Source organism: Anomaloglossus baeobatrachus, chromosome 9, assembly GCF_048569485.1.
Source record: "Anomaloglossus baeobatrachus isolate aAnoBae1 chromosome 9, aAnoBae1.hap1, whole genome shotgun sequence".
Taxonomy (NCBI): Eukaryota; Metazoa; Chordata; class Amphibia; order Anura; family Aromobatidae; genus Anomaloglossus; species Anomaloglossus baeobatrachus.
Window position 1 is genome coordinate 23309475 of NC_134361.1, and position 17060 is coordinate 23326534.

Here is a 17060-nt window from a genome sequence, read left to right on the forward strand (position 1 = left end):
ATTTCATGATGCCGCCCCTCCGCAGCAGCACCACAGACCCTCCTCGCCTAGACTGACAGGCTCCTCCAACCCCTGAAGAAGGCGGCCGCAGCGCACAACCCCAAGAACATTAATGACCCCTGAGGAATGGGCTAAGACCCCCTAGGATCGCCGGTGTATGGTGATGCATCACGTCTGCAGCGGGTTATAACAGCCAGAGGCACGACACTCGTCACCAAGGGGTGAATGATGCGGTAAAAGTGCCATTTTGCGCTGAATTTGGAGAAACCACTCCTTGAGTTAGTTGTGGAGCTTTTGCATTGTTCTTGGTTTATTGCAAAACTGCAGAAAGTTTGTAAATTCTGCTCATAAACCAAATTCATCATCAAAGTTAGAAAATTGCACCTGTACCTCTCTCCCCATCATCCTCCTCATCCTCACCATCATCATCTTGTGTAGGTCACTCATCTCGGGCACGTCAGATTTGCACAGGATGATCACCATGCCGGTGTTGTCCAGTCCTCGGCGTCCTGCGCGCCCGGCCATCTGTATGTACTCTCCTGTGTGAGGACGCATCGGCATGAAAGCCCCCGATAATCAGACCCGAGTGCGCCCACTGATCCGCATTAAGCCCCCGATAATCAGACCCGAGTGCTCCCACTAAACCACATTAAACCCCCCGATAATCAGACCCGAGTGCTCCTACTAAACCACATTAAACCCCCCGATAATCAGACCTGAGTGCTCCCACTGCTCCGCATTAAAGCCCCGATAATCAGACCCGAGTGCTCCTACTAAACCACATTAAACCCCCCAATAATCAGACCCGAGTGCTCCCACTAAACCGCATTAAACCCCCCAATAATCAGACCCGAGTGCTCCCACTGCTCCGCATTAAACCCCCCAATAATCAGACCTGAGTGCTCCCACTGCTCCGCATTAAACCCCCCAATAATCAGACCTGAGTGCTCCCACTGCTCCGCATTAAACCCCCCAATAATCAGACCTGAGTGCTCCCACTGCTCCGCATTAAACCCCCCAATAATCAGACCTGAGTGCTCCCACTGCTCCGCATTAAACCGCCCAATAATCAGACCTGAGTGCTCCCATTGCACCGCATTAAACCCCCAATAATCAGACCTGAGTTCTCCCACTGCTCCGCATTAAACCCCCCAATAATCAGACCCGAGTGTTCCCACTGCTCCGCATTAAATCCCCCCTATAATCAGATGACGTACCCGGGGTCAGGTCTCTGAAGTTGGATCCATCGTGTTTTCTGATGGAATCGAACACCACGGTGCGGGCCGGCATGTTCACCCCCATAGCAAAGGTCTCTGTGGCAAAGAGGATCTGAGGAGCACAAAGTGACACCATGAACCCGGTGGCTACAGCATTGACCATTCCTCAGTTATTCCTCCTGAAAATGTATGATAAATTGGCGTTACCGTTCCCGTTTAATGGGGTGCGTGCCTAATATCAGATCAATAAGTGCTGCAGAGTATGATCACAGCCAACTGTCCATGTATTCAGCTACTTCCAGGAGGAATAACAGAGGAACATTATAATGCAGACATTATGGGTCGCTCTTCCTATAGATGCAATGAATACCGACCTTGACGAGTCCGCGGCTGAATAACATCTCCACCACCTCCTTCAGGATGGGCAGGATCCCGCTGTGATGGATCCCGATCCCCCTCTTCAGGAGATCCAGCATATGCAGCACCTGCAATCACCACACATGTATCTGCAGACATGCTGGGAGTTGTGGTACCTTGCTGCTGTGGGATGTGGCCACAGACGCTCTTTCCATACCTGGGGGAGCTGCCGGTCGCCCCCGCGCAGCCGGCTCAGGCACTTGTTGTAGTAGGTCTGGATTTCGCTCTTTTCGGACGCCGTGCACAAGTCTACGGTGGTCAGCGCTCCGGCGTTCTGCTCGCACCGGGACCGGGAGAACGTGAACACCACGACGGGCAGAGCGTCCCTCTGCCGCAGGGACTGGATGAGCGACAGCCACGTGCCCTTATCCTGCAGGAGACACCGCGACATTAACCCTTCACCGGCCTCCTCCTCAATGACCGACCATCTGTCAGCGTCACTTACATGTCCGGCGCCTCCTCCATGCGGGTGTTTGGCTCCAAATGTCTGCGAGTACTTAGAGGAGCGCTCCTTCTTTGCTTCGACCGCAGCGTAGTATCTGCACAGACAGGAGAGGGGCTTCCATTAGAGCCCGCGCTATGTGACTGCAGTTCCCGAACCCCTGGTGGCGCCCGCAGAGAATACAAGTGCCCTATATACCAGCCTGTACCCTGCAGCCTGCCAGGAGACTATGGAAGGTAAATATACCATTGAGGGTAATGAAAGCTCCCCCTAGTGGTGGCTGCAGGAAGCCTGAAATTAAACTATTAGCTCAAGAGGTCAGTCCAGAGCTGGAAACAAAGTTTCGTGCCTATGTGTTGTTCTTAGTATTGCATCTCATCCCCCATATAATTCAATATGGCTAAGATGCAATATCAGACACGGCCCATCTGCAAACAGGGCGCTGGTTCTGGGGGGGGAAAAAAAAAAAAGACCATTTTCGTTTAAAGGGAACCAACCACCAGGTTTTTGCCCTATAAAATTAGAGGCAGTGACATAATGGCGCTAGGACGCGGATTAAAATGATTGCTATTGTGACGTCTTGAAAAAAATAGAGCCATAGCACCGTGATCTCCAGCGCCATTATATTGACACTGTTGAGCCAAATATGAGCAGAGGCGGTGCAGGTGCAGATTGATTTTTTTTTTTCCTCCCATCAGCCACTCATATTTGGCTCCACACTGTGTTCCAAAAAATGGCGCTGGAATCATTGCAAGTGGGTACTGAGATCTCTGGTGCCATTTTATTGAAGATGCTATTGAGACTAATATTAGTGGAGGTGGCGCATGCGCAGATTGATTTTTTTTTTCCCATCAGCGCATGCGCCGTTGCCGCTCATATTCGACTCCAGTGTCTCAATAAAATGGTGCTGCAGTCAATACATGCGTGTACTGTGATCTCCAGCACCATTTTATTGAAGACACTGTGAAGCCAAATATGAGGCGGTGCATGAGCAGAATGATTTTTTTTTTCCATCAGTGCATGCACCACCGCCACTCATATTCGGCTCATCAGTGTCTTCAATAAAATGGCGCTGGAATCAGTGAATGCATGTACCGTGATCTCTAGAGCCATTTTACTGAAGACACTATGGAGCCAAAGATGAGCAGAGGCTGAGCATGTGCTCATTTTTTTTTTCTCCCATCAGCGCATGCACCACCGCCACTCATATTTGGCTCCACAATGCCTTCAATAAAACAGCGCCGGAATCAGCGCATGTGTGTACCGAGATCTCCGGCGCCATTTTATTGAAGACACTATTGAGCTGAATATGAGCGGCGGCGACGCATGCGCAGATTAATTTTTTTTTTCCTCCCATCAGCGCCTGCACCGCTGCCGCTCATATTCAGCTCCACACTATCTCCAATAAAATGGCGCCAGAATCAGCACAAGTGTGTACCAATATCTCCAGTGCCATTTTATTGAAGACACTATTGAGACTAATATTAGTGGAGGCGACGCATGCGCAGATTGGTTTTTTTTTCTCCCATCAGCGCATGCGCCGCCAAGGCTCATATTCAACTCCACAGTGCCTTCAATAAAATGGCGCTGGTGATCACGATACATGCATGCGCAAATTCATTTTTTTTGTTTTCCCATCAGCGCATGCGCTGCCGCTCATATTAATCTGCACAGTGTCCTCAGTAAAATGGTGGTGGAGATCGCGGTACACGCATGCACTGATTCTGTCAAGGGAGGAATTTGCGTTGAAGACTTATATCAATGTATATAAGACAAAGAACACAGACATGCTCTCTTTTCAGCCAGCGTCAGCCTGAAAGATATTTACAAAAACTTTTCCATTTGCTCACACATTCTGATAAAGAATAATTAGGGGGGAGTGCATATGGGCAGCATTGGGAGAATGCATGAGATTATACATCATCCCAAATAATACACTTTGAAGGCAGTAAGCGACGATGAGTTTCTGTAGAAATAATACATGGGAGTATGGGATCACCTGCCTCATCCCACAAATACTACATTCCTTCTCCTGTGAATTTTACTGATAAGGCTACCAATTAACTTAATGAATATCTCCTTTGTTCATTTATACTTTGGCTAACTTTTTCAATATACAGCTTAGAATTATATTATGGGTCCATGCGATAGCTACATAGACAGACAGACAATTTTGCATCTACATCTACATTTTGATTATTTACATACACAGATATTCTTATTACGTTTAAACAAACATACTACAGCTCAGGTGACCTCCACAATTCCAGTGCCATTTTATTGAAGACATCACAATGCGCATGCGCTGCCAACAGCGGTAATGGCGGCGGCGGTGCGGCACAGCCTTTATTTTATAGGGCCACAACCTGGTGCTTGGTTTCCTTTAATCCTGGACAACCTGCTTAGGATATGTGAGATATAAAGCCCCCAATTCCTCCATGTGGTAAGACCTTGGCTGACGGGTGAGGGACTTACCCCTTGGTTTGGAAGGTCCCCGTTGCGTCCTGCAGCAGAAAAAACTGGTTGAGTGTTTTCTGACTATTTCCCGTGTATAGATAATGCTCTAGAGGGACCGGCCTCTTGGATGTACTGATCACGTAAATCTTCTTCTTCTTAATTCTCCTGTTAAATATATTTTAAAAAAAATCAAAAATTAATACCCTGTAAGTCTCTGACGGCCCCTCGCCCGATCCCCGCCGCGATGCTGCCATCTTGGTGGTCTGGTGAAGCCAAGCCACGTGCCAAGCTTTATAGAAGAGCAATATGTTTAAAATACTATAATCCGTAGTACGACTTCTCCCTTGGACTTAAACTTTATTTAATATTCTTTGTTTATCAAAATATGAAAAAATAAAAAAAGTTTAAAAAAAACACTTTTTTTTTCACATTAGAAAAAGGAAAATCATCCTACTTGATATCGCTGTGTCCGCATTCCTCACTATCAAAATATAAAATTAATCCGGATGGTAAAATGTCATAAATACAAAAAAATCAGGATGGCAGAATTATTGGTTTTCACTACCCTTAAAAATGCAATTAAAAGCTACCACAAGTGGTTAAGTAAAAAAAGAAAAAACAAAAAAACCCCCAAACCTAATGAAGTAAAAGAAACAAACTAACTAACTATCTCACAGCTCCATCAATGGAAAAATAAAACATCAAAAAATGTCGCCGGAAACTAAAAAAAAAAAGTAAACATTTTTTGATGTTTTATTTTTCCATTGATGGAGCTGTGAGATAGTTCGTTAGTTTTACTTCATAAGGTTTTTTTTTTTAACGGAATAACGCTTAGAATTAGTTTAAGCTACTAAAATAAAAAAAATGAAGCAAAAAAAGGAAAAGGGCCCAAACATAAAACCCAAAAAGAAACAACCCTAACCACTGACTAAGTGGGGGCTACTTGGACCTAGGCTGCCTGAAAGGCCATCGAGAGCTTCTTGTACCTCCTTAAGAACTGGGGGATAGAGCAGAGTGTAATGTACCTAAAATAGGGAAGGAGTGCTGAGATAGAAAAAGATACAACAGTAAATTAAAACAAACCATGAAATACAAAGTGGAGAAATAAAGGTCTGACTACTAGGAGAGTATGCAACCAACATACTATTAAAGTGAACCAATTTCAAGGATTTTCCTATATAACCTATAGCCAGTGCTATACTGGCACTATCAGGCTGATTCTATACATACAGTGCTATACTGGCACTATCAGGCTGATTCTATACATACAGTGCTATACTGGCACTATCAGGCTGATTCTATACATACAGTGCTATACTGGCACTATCAGGCTGATTCTATACATACAGTGCTATACTGGCACTATCATGCTGAGTCTATACATACAGTGTTATACTGGCACTATCAGGCTGATTCTATACATACAGTGCTATACTGGCACTATCAGGCTGAGTCTATACATACAGTGCTATACTGGCACTATCAGGCTGATTCTATACATACAGTGCTATACTGGCACTATCAGGCTGATTCTATACATACAGTGCTATACTAGCACCATCAGGCTGAGTCTATACATACAGTGCTATACTGGCGCTATCAGGCTGATTCTATACATACAGTGCTATACTGGCACTATCAGGCTGATTCTATACATACAGTGCTATACTGGCACTATCAGGCTGATTCTCTACATACAGTGCTATACTGGCACTATCAGGCTGATTCTATACATACAGTGCTATACTGGCACTATCATGCTGAGTCTATACATACAGTGTTATACTGGCACTATCAGGCTGATTCTATACATACAGTGCTATACTGGCACTATCAGGCTGATTCTATACATACAGTGCTATTCTGGCACTATCAGGCTGATTCTATACATACAGTGCTATACTGGCACTATCAGGCTGATTCTATACACACAGTGCTATACTGGCACTATCAGGCTGATTCTATACATACAGTGCTATACTGGCACTATCATGCTGAGTCTATACATACAGTGCTATACTGGCACTATCAGGCTGATTCTATACATACAGTGCTATACTGGCACTATCAGGCTGATTCTATACATACAGTGCTATACTGGCACTATCAGGCTGATTCTATACATACAGTGCTATACTGGCACTATCAGGCTGATTCTATACATACAGTGCTATACTGGCACTATCAGGCTGATTCTATACATACAGTGCTATACTGGCACTATCAGGCTGATTCTATACATACAGTGCTATACTGGCACTATCAGGCTGATTCTATACATACAGTGCTATACTGGCACTATCAGGCTGATTCTATACATACAGTGCTATACTGGCACTATCATGCTGAGTCTATACATACAGTGTTATACTGGCACTATCAGGCTGATTCTATATATACAGTGCTATACTGGCACTATCAGGCTGATTCTATACATACAGTGCTATACTGCCACTATCAGGCTGATGCTATACATACAGTGCTATACTGGCACTATCAGGCTGATTCTATACATACAGTGCTATACTGGCACTATCAGGCTGAGTCTATACATACAGTGCTATACTGGCACTATCAGGCTGAGTCTATACATACAGTGCTATACTGGCACTATCAGGCTGAGTCTATACATACAGGGCTATACTGGCACTATCAGGCTGATTCTATACATACAGTGCTATACTGGCACTATCAGGCTGAGTCTATACATACAGTGCTATAGTGGCACTATCAGGCTGATTCTATACATACAGTGCTATACTGGCACTATCAGGCTGATTCTATACATACCTGTAGTGGGCAGCTCGGATGTTTAGGCTTTGAAATCCAAGAAAGTAAAGTTTATAAAATCTGCAGCTTCTTGAGTGACAGCAGCTGAGGATCAGATAATATCTGGGGGGTTCATAGTTAATCCCCCCTGTTAGAATTAGCATAAGTATTATACCTATCGATTTACTTTTTCACTAGCAGGTCCTGTGTGGTGAGGTCATACTCATGTGACCAGAAGGGGCGGGGCCTCAGCCAACAGAAAAATGTTGCTTCCTGGTATCCATCTTTGTTGGCTGAGGCCCTGCCCCTTCTGGTCACATGGGTATGACCTCACCACAGGTCCTGCTATTGAAAACGTAAATCGATAGAATTAGCCTTAGTATTATACCTAACAGGGGGAGGGGATAACTATGAATTCCCCCCAGATACTATCTGATCCTCAGCTGCTGTCACTCAAGCAGCTGCTGATTTAATAAACTTTACTTTCTTGGATTTCAAAACCTAAAACATCCGAGCTGCCCACTACAGGTATGCATAGAATCAGCCTGATAGTGCCAGTATAGCAGGGGCTTTAGCTTATATACGAAAATCCTGGTGATTTATTTCCCTTTAACCCTAGCTGGTCTCTCACTGACTGGCATAAACGGCAGTGTGGCTGGTCATCCAACTAAGAAGATCACCAACAGGAAAGACCAGTAAGGGGAAGGTAGAAATGGCCACATCCGAAAGTTGACTGGACAGACAAATAAACAAATAGAAACAAAAGACTAAAAGCAAGGGTAACAGGCAATAAACAACTGGAAAAGGAGAGAACCTGCGGATGTAAAATTAAAAACTCTTGTCAAATGTCTCCTCTCGAAAAAGTGAACGGATTGGACATTGGTGGACATACTTTGTGTCACATGTGACGTTGAGCCACTTTACATTAATATTCCACAGGCTCTACGGTGTTTTTCTGTAGACTTCCAAAATTTCTACCACTATGACCTTGTTTTTTTTTCGAGTTACTAAATTTCACCCTTGCCCACTATTTTTTTCATTTTTACTGAGACATTCCATCTGCAGCTCCAAGGTACAGCGATGGGGGCATGTTTTGCCCCATCCAGTGCTAACCTGCTCCTAAGGCTGTGGGAGAGGGACCTCTTCCTGCAGATCGGCATCCGTTCATGGATCGCACTCTTCTGGAAGCAGTACGTTAACAATATATTTTTTATCTGGCAAAGCTCTAAGGATTCCCTTGCTGAATTAATGTCCATTCTGAATACTAATAATTTCAACATTGATCTTACTTATCACGTAGATGATTTTCCATTGATTTCCTTGAGCAATTTGTAAACATGATTCATCTAATACCTTAACCCCTTTACGATCGCGGGCCGTAACATTACAGCCGAAGCCATCATAGTTTAATTACCCACGGCTGCTGCATTGCAGCTGCCGGTGATCCGCACACATGTCAGCTGATTAGTACAGCTGACATGTGTGCCTCGCAGGCACGGGTGGATCCACAAACCATGTGCGCCTGTTAACCCCTTATATTGCACTGTCAAAATGTGACAGCGCAATTTAAATGCCCGTCGCAGTAAATCTTCCCTCACCCGGCTCCATCGGCGGTACCGTGACATGATCACTGTGAGCCGATGGTTGCCATGGTAGCACAGGGTCATGTGATGACTCCTGTAGCTCACATGACTCACTTCCCGTAACAGGCGACAGAATACTGCCTGTTTCAATAGATGAGAATTTCTGATAATCACAGTTGTGTAGCTGTTATCAACAGAAATGAATGAGCCATCAGACTGCTGATCCCTATCACCCCCTAGGGGGACTTGTAAAATAAAAAAAAGTTAAAAAAATTAAAAATAAACAAACCTAAAAGTTCAAATCACCCCCCATTCAGCCCATTGAAAATGAAAGGGTTAACAATAAAAAAATATACACATTTGATATCGCTGAGTTCAGAAACTCCTGATCTATCAAAATTAAAAATCAATTAATCCGATTGGTAAACAGCGTAGTGTCGAAAAAATTGCAAACGTCAAAAGTACATTTTTTGGCCGCCGCAAATTTTGCGCAAAATGCAATAAGAGGCGATCAAAATGTAGCATCTGCGCAAAAATGGCACGGTTAAAAACGTCAGGTCGAGACACAAAAAATAAGCCATCATTGAGCCATAGATCCCGAAAAATGAAACGCTACGGGTTGCGGAAAATGGCGCACCACTTTTTTTTTGGACAAACTTTAGATTTTTTTTTTAACCCCTTACATAAAAGTAAAGCTACACATATTTGGTGTCTATGAACTCGCACTGACCTGAGACATCCCACTGACATGTGAGTTTTACCATGTAGTGAACACGGTAAATAATAAAAGACTCCTCACCCGATCCAATCTGCGAACTCCACAGTGTTGGGGACGGTGGCGCTCAGCAGGATGATGTTCACGTGGTCGGGGAGCATTATGAGGACCTCTTCCCATACAACGCCTCGCTGAGAGGGGGAGGGGAGTATAAACGGGGTCAATACGGTTCTAAAAAGAGCTCCCCTCCGTATGAAGAAGCCTCCGCACACCAACCTCAGCGTCATTAATGTAATGAACCTCATCGAAGATGACCCACTCCAGGTCCCGGATGACGTCGGAGCCGTTGTACAGCATTGACCTGGGGGAGAGAAGTGTAGATTTGCTTTACATACAGTGAAAGGGTTAATCTCGAGATCTTAAATAGGGGAATTTGCAAAGTGCTTGTAAAAAGAAACAACTTTGCAATTCACTTGTTATTAAAAATCCCTCTTTTTTTTAAGAATTTCAATCTTTTTATCTTTAATGTTCACTGCTTGTTGCCAAGGTTACCGGCCACTTCTGCAGTTTAGCCCTGGTGGTCAAACAAACTCAGTGTTTGCAAGGTTTTTCCCACAGAATTTGTGAGCGCTGCTCTGAAGCTCTCTGGATCATTAAATCTGACCAGCGTCAGTGCCTCCAGCATTGCTGCAGACACGGCATGTGAGCCGGCGGGGCGGAGAAGCCACTGGTCCGAACTATCAATTAAGGCGCAACACTCCCCCCCTACAATAAGCAGGAAGCCGCACTCCTGCATAAAATAGTGGAATCACCTTTTAAGAAATCTAGTAAATAAATTGCGTTACCAATTCCCTATTCTTACTCCAGAGCTGCATTCATAATTCTGCAGGTGACTAAAGTCCAAAAATAAAGAAAACAGAAGGAGCCTATGTTGGCCAGACACAGACATCCTTCAGCCCTCATTCCATACCTTAGGATCTCTGTGGTCATGATAAGACACGATGCCCCGGTGTACAGCTGCACGTCCCCCGTGATCAGACCGACATCCCTGAATGTGATTCTGAAGTCTCGGAACTTCTGATTGGACAAAGCTTTGATTGGAGAGGTGTATATAGACCTAGGGAAGAATATGAGCAGAGATGGCGGACAGTCCAGGCAGATAGGGGGCAGTATAGTCTCACACAGTCCTAGAGGTCTCACCTGGTCATGTGCTTCAGAGATAAGGCAATGGCGTATTCAGCCACCACCGTCTTCCCGGCAGACGTGTGCGCAGCGATGAAGACGGAGGAGCCGTCCTCCAGGCACTGCACGGCCTTCTTCTGAAACGTGTCCAGCTCAAAGGGGTGCTGCAAGGACAGTGACGTAGAACCGGGGTCAGAGGGGGACGACCCCCCGTATCAAAGGACGAGAGCGCGGGACGTCTGTAATCACACACGACGCAACGCACAATATATATATATACCTTAAAGGCCAGGTCCGGAATACGCTTATAGAAGTCATCCACCGGGGAATAACTGTTCAGGGGGACGGCCCACTGCTCCTGGGGGGCTTCTGCGGGAGGGGAGGCCGGTGGTGGAGGCGCCATGGTAGAGACCGCCTGAGACAGCAGGGACGAGAGGTAGAAATGATCTATGATCTCATACAACGTCCATGTATTATAAATCAACAATCATGCCGGGGCCTCCCATCTTGTGAGGCCGGGGCGTCTCATCTTGTGAGGCCGGGGCGTCTCATCTTGTGAGGCCGGGGCGTCCCATCTTGTGAGGCCGGGGCGTCCCATCTTGTGAGGCCGGGGCGTCCCATCTTGTGAGGCCGGGGCGTCCCATCTTGTGAGGCCGGGGCGTCCCATCTTGTGAGGCCGGGGCGTCCCATCTTGTGAGGCCGGGGCGTCTCATCTTGTGAGGCCGGGGCGTCCCATCTTGTGAGGCCGGGGCGTCTCATCTTGTGAGGCCGGGGCGTCCCATCTTGTGAGGCCGGGGCGTCCCATCTTGTGAGGCCGGGGCGTCCCATCTTGTGAGGCCGGGGCGTCCCATCCTGTGAGGCCGGGGCGTCCCATCCTGTGAGGCCGGGGCGTCCCATCTTGTGAGGCCGGGGCGTCCCATCTTGTGAGGCCGGGGCGTCCCATCTTGTGAGGCCGGGGCGTCCCATCCTGTGAGGCCGGGGCGTCCCATCTTGTGAGGCCGGGGCGTCCCATCTTGTGAGGCCGGGGCGTCTCATCTTGTGAGGCCGGAGCATCTCATCTTGAGGCGGGGCATCTAATATCTGAGACACGCTCTATCCCAGCCAATGTCACCAGCGCTCCAAAATTTGGGCAAAAAAAAAAGTCTTACCTGCACCCCCAGCTCCTCCAGGCTGTCGCTCCTCGGGAGACTTTCTTCCTTTTTTCCTTTCACCTTCTCCTTGGCCTTCACTTCTTCTTCATCCTCGCTGGAGTCCCCCAGTGTGAAGTCTTCCAGAGACCCCAGCAGGCTGGAGAAGGGCAGGACCCCCGGGGCCCGGGACCTGTCTGATGGAGGGAATTGCACTTTTATTATATACTATTCATGGACATTTGCAAACATCAAATCCGGCCGACAACAACAAACAGAGCTGGGACAGAAGCCACATGGGTTGTCAGCCACAAATGGGCTAATGAAGTGGCCACTGCTTTGCCCTGAGTTGGAGCACAGGCAGACATCTTTGTTTAGGATTTATTCAAATTAAGGTTTTAGATTAAAACCCGGAGGCTCCGGATCATTGTCTGTCCCCTACATATAGAGCTAAGAAGATAACAGAAGAAGCAAAACAAGATAGGAAAGAGAAGAGAAGAGCGCACTGATTATATTGTACATTATGGAGCGCGGCGTGTGTCACTACTCTTATATCAGTACAGCGGGACTCTTATCTGGGAGGCCCCGAACACATTACATATATAATGCTGATATATCCATCCACAAAATACATCCATCCACAAAATACATCCATCATCCATCCATCCACCATCAACCCACCCATCCATCATCCACCCATCCATCATCCACCCATCCATCATCCACCCATCCATCATTAACCCATCCATCCATCCATCATCCACCCATCCATCATCCACCCATCCATCATCCACCCATCCATCATCCATCATCCACCAATCCATCATCCACCCATCCATCATCCACCCATCCATCATCCATCATCCACCCATCCATCATCCACCCATCCATCATCCACCCATCCATCATCCACCCATCCATCATCCACCCATCCATCATCCACCCATCCATCATCCACCCATCCATCATCCACCCATCCATCATCCACCCATCCATCATCCACCCATCCATCTTCCACCCATCCATCTTCCACCCATCCATCATCCACCCATCCATCCACAAAATACATCCATCCATCATCCATCCATCCACCATCAACCCACCCATCAATCATCCACCCATCCATTATTCACCCACTTATCCATTCATCATCCACCCATCCATCTTCCACCCATCCATCATCCACCCATCCATCATCCACCCATCCATCATTCACCCATCCATCATCCACCCATCCATCATCCACCCATCCATCATCCACCCATCCATCATCCACCCATCCATCATCCACCCATCCATCATCCACCCATCCATCATCCACCCATCCATCATCCACCCATCCATCCACAACATACATCCATCCATCATCCATCCATCCACCATCAACCCACCCATCAATCATCCACCCATCCATTATTCACCCACTTATCCATTCATCATCCACCCATCCATCTTCCACCCATCCATCTTCCACCCATCCATCATCCACCCATCCATCATCCACCCATCCATCATCCACCCATCCATCATTCACCCATCCATCATTCACCCATCCATCATCCACCCATCCATCATCCACCCATCCATCATTCACCCATCCATCATTCACCCATCCATCCATCCATCATCCACCCATCCATCATCCACCCATCCATCATCCACCCATCCATCATCCATCATCCACCCATCCATCATCCACCCATCCATCATCCACCCATCCATCATCCACCCATCCATCATCCACCCATCCATCATCCACCCATCCATCATCCACCCATCCATCTTCCACCCATCCATCTTCCACCCATCCATCATCCACCCATCCATCCACAAAATACATCCATCCATCATCCATCCATCCACCATCAACCCACCCATCAATCATCCACCCATCCATTATTCACCCACTTATCCATTCATCATCCACCCATCCATCTTCCACCCATCCATCTTCCACCCATCCATCTTCCACCCATCCATCATCCACCCATCCATCATCCACCCATCCATCATTCACCCATCCATCATCCACCCATCCATCATCCACCCATCCATCATCCACCCATCCATCATCCACCCATCCATCATCCACCCATCCATCATCCACCCATCCATCATCCACCCATCCATCCACAAAATACATCCATCCATCATCCATCCATCCACCATCAACCCACCCATCAATCATCCACCCATCCATTATTCACCCACTTATCCATTCATCATCCACCCATCCATCTTCCACCCATCCATCTTCCACCCATCCATCATCCACCCATCCATCATCCACCCATCCATCATCCACCCATCCATCATCCACCCATCCATCATCCACCCATCCATCATCCACCCATCCATCATCCACCCATCCATCATCCACCCATCCATCATCCACCCATCCATCATCCACCCATCCATCATCCACCCATCCATCATCCACCCATCCATCATCCACCCATCCATCATCCACCCATCCATCATCCACCCATCCATCATCCACCCATCCATCATCCACCCATCCATCATCCACCCATCCATCATCCACCCATCCATCTTCCACCCATCCATCATCCACCCATCCATCATCCACCCATCCATCATTCACCCATCCATCATCCACCCATCCATCATCCACCCATCCATCATCCACCCATCCATCATCCACCCATCCATCATCCACCCATCCATCATCCACCCATCCATCATTCACCCATCCATCATCCCCCCATCCATCATTCACCCATCCATCATCCACCCATCCATCATCCACCCATCCATCATCCACCCATCCATCATCCACCCATCCATCAATCATTCACCCATCCATCATTCACCCATCCATCATTCACCCATCCATCATTCACCCATCCATCATTCACCCATTCATCATTCACCCATTCATCATTCACCCATTCATCCATCATGCATCCATTAATCAACCCACTTTTCCACCCATCCATTATTCACCCACTCATCCATCATCCACCCACCCATCCATCATCCACCCACCCATTCATCTATCATCTACCCAACTATCCATCATCCCCCACCCATCATTCACCCATCATCCACCCATTAATCCATCCATCATCCACCCAACCATCATCCCCCACCCATCATTCACCCACTCATCCATCCATGGTCCACCCAACTATCCATCCTCCCCCCACCCATCATTCACCTACTCATCCATCCATGATCTACCCACCCATCCAACATCCACCCACCCATTCATCCATCATCTACCCACTCATCCATCAGCCACCCATCAATCCATCCAGCATCCACCCACCCATCCATTCATCCATAATCCACGAACCCATCACGCACACATCCATTAATCCCTCTCTCTATGCAATGTGTGGCTGTTCCAGACTCGGCTGTATCCCTGTGTAGAGCGGGCTCTGTATATGGCGGCACACCAGTCTGTAATAATATGCTTGTTACCTGGCGGCTTGAAGTTCATCCCGTGCTTCCACCCTGGGGGGGCCGTCAGCAGATCTGTGATTGGAGGGAGAGGTGTATTCATCACTGGAGGACCCCCATGTCTGCGCACTGCACTGATTACTATGGGCAGCTTGTAATACTTCATCTCCGCAGTAGAGGCGCTGCAGACACACTAACCCCTGGCTATACTGTCATCTGTAGGTGATCGTGGCAGCGTGCTCTGCGAAGATAATGGCTGCGGCCAATCACATCTTTAACATCAGAAAACAGGAACGGCTCCTCCAGGGGTTATTTTTTTAATGTAACATTCACCTATTCACTATGGGGGGGTGAGGAATTTGTTTTTCTTTCCGTCCTCCTAGAGGAAGAACGCTCCAGTCACCCCCATCTCCAGCATGAAATGGCTGATAACAGGGAACAATAGACTGCATACAAATGTCAACCAAGTCTATCACTATCATGGTAAAGATGTCCGCCCCAATAGATCAGCGAGAACTGGTACCTTTCTCGAAGTCCAGCGCCTCCTCCTCTTCTCCGGCGGCCCTCATCTGTTCCAGGGTGGGCTCATCCATCCCCCCTGAGAAAGACAGAGACGCAGTGCAGGGAGGGCGGGTTGTCTGGGGTCATTATACGCCATCATTATCAGATTGTGGGGGTCCGATAGCTGACACCCCCTATGATCCGGCACCACAGGAGTAAGGAGGGGACAGCGCAGCTCCTTACATTGTGAAGGGACCATTTTCGGGTCGGGCTCCTCAGCACCCGTTCAGTTAACCCTTTCTTGACATGTGACATCCCTGTGAGCCACATACTGGGTGTGGGTACACGGAGCGGACCCTGAAGCCCCATACAGGGCACAGGCCGGCTGTGTTATACAGACAGCACCTTCCTCTGCAGGAGCGACCCTTCCTGCGCCCACTGCCTCCTACACAACGTGATCGTGGGGAGCTAACGGGCAGCACTGGCGGTCAGGGGCCTACAGCGGCGGCCATCTTGGTACACCCGCGTGGCTTCGTCACTTTTACTACATACTGCAATACCAAAGTGCAACAGTATATTGTACAAGTGATCAGACAAACGCTGGTTCAAATCCCCTAAGGACACTAAAAAGTAAGGAATAAGAACTAAAAACATATTAAAAAATATTTAAAAAAAAAATTAAACCCCAAAATTACCATTTCTCAGTCACTGCAATGCCCCATATAATGCAAAAGCAAAAAAACAACAATTGGTTCTAATGGGAAGGGGTTAATAGGAGCTGCAATACCTGAGAACGGCCACTACACGGTGCATGGAGCGGTGCTGATCCCCGGGGGTGTCTGCTGCCGGACCCCGCACATCCGATACTGAGGACCTACATTATCATCACTATGCATGGACGCCCCTTCACCGATACTATCGCCTGCTGCTCATTAGCTCTATGACAACTTACCCGGCCAGAAAGGAAAATTAGAGGTGCTGCCCCTCACCGACTGTGACGGGGGCCCCGGGGGGCGGCGGAGGGAGAGCGAGTTCTGGGCAGAGAGGGCGCTGTGCCCGATGGTGGTCTGCAAGAGAAGGGGGGGCCGGGGTTACCAGAGAACAGGAGCTTAGGATCAGTAATGTATGTACACAGTGACTGCACCAGCAGAATAGTGAGTGCAGCTCTGGAGTATAATACAGGAGGTATCTCAGGATCAGTAATGTAATGTATGTACACAGTGA

At 47.6% G+C, this 17060-nt stretch overlaps 1 protein-coding gene across 1 annotated transcript in view; it reads right to left on the bottom strand.

Annotated features, from left to right (window-relative positions):
* Positions 1 to 17060, bottom strand: part of SKIC2 (SKI2 subunit of superkiller complex) — a 53286-nt gene that overhangs the window by 14018 nt on the left and 22208 nt on the right. The window contains exons 6-20 of the mRNA XM_075323279.1: positions 16789 to 16903; positions 15859 to 15933; positions 15357 to 15410; positions 11931 to 12106; positions 11063 to 11197; positions 10801 to 10946; positions 10571 to 10717; positions 9877 to 9961; positions 9685 to 9791; positions 4552 to 4698; positions 2080 to 2173; positions 1792 to 2004; positions 1592 to 1702; positions 1218 to 1329; positions 421 to 539 (exon numbers count right to left, since the gene is read on the bottom strand). Of these exons, the coding sequence (XP_075179394.1) occupies positions 421 to 539; positions 1218 to 1329; positions 1592 to 1702; positions 1792 to 2004; positions 2080 to 2173; positions 4552 to 4698; positions 9685 to 9791; positions 9877 to 9961; positions 10571 to 10717; positions 10801 to 10946; positions 11063 to 11197; positions 11931 to 12106; positions 15357 to 15410; positions 15859 to 15933; positions 16789 to 16903 (1836 nt within the window). The remainder of the gene's footprint in view (positions 1 to 420; positions 540 to 1217; positions 1330 to 1591; positions 1703 to 1791; positions 2005 to 2079; positions 2174 to 4551; positions 4699 to 9684; positions 9792 to 9876; positions 9962 to 10570; positions 10718 to 10800; positions 10947 to 11062; positions 11198 to 11930; positions 12107 to 15356; positions 15411 to 15858; positions 15934 to 16788; positions 16904 to 17060) is intronic.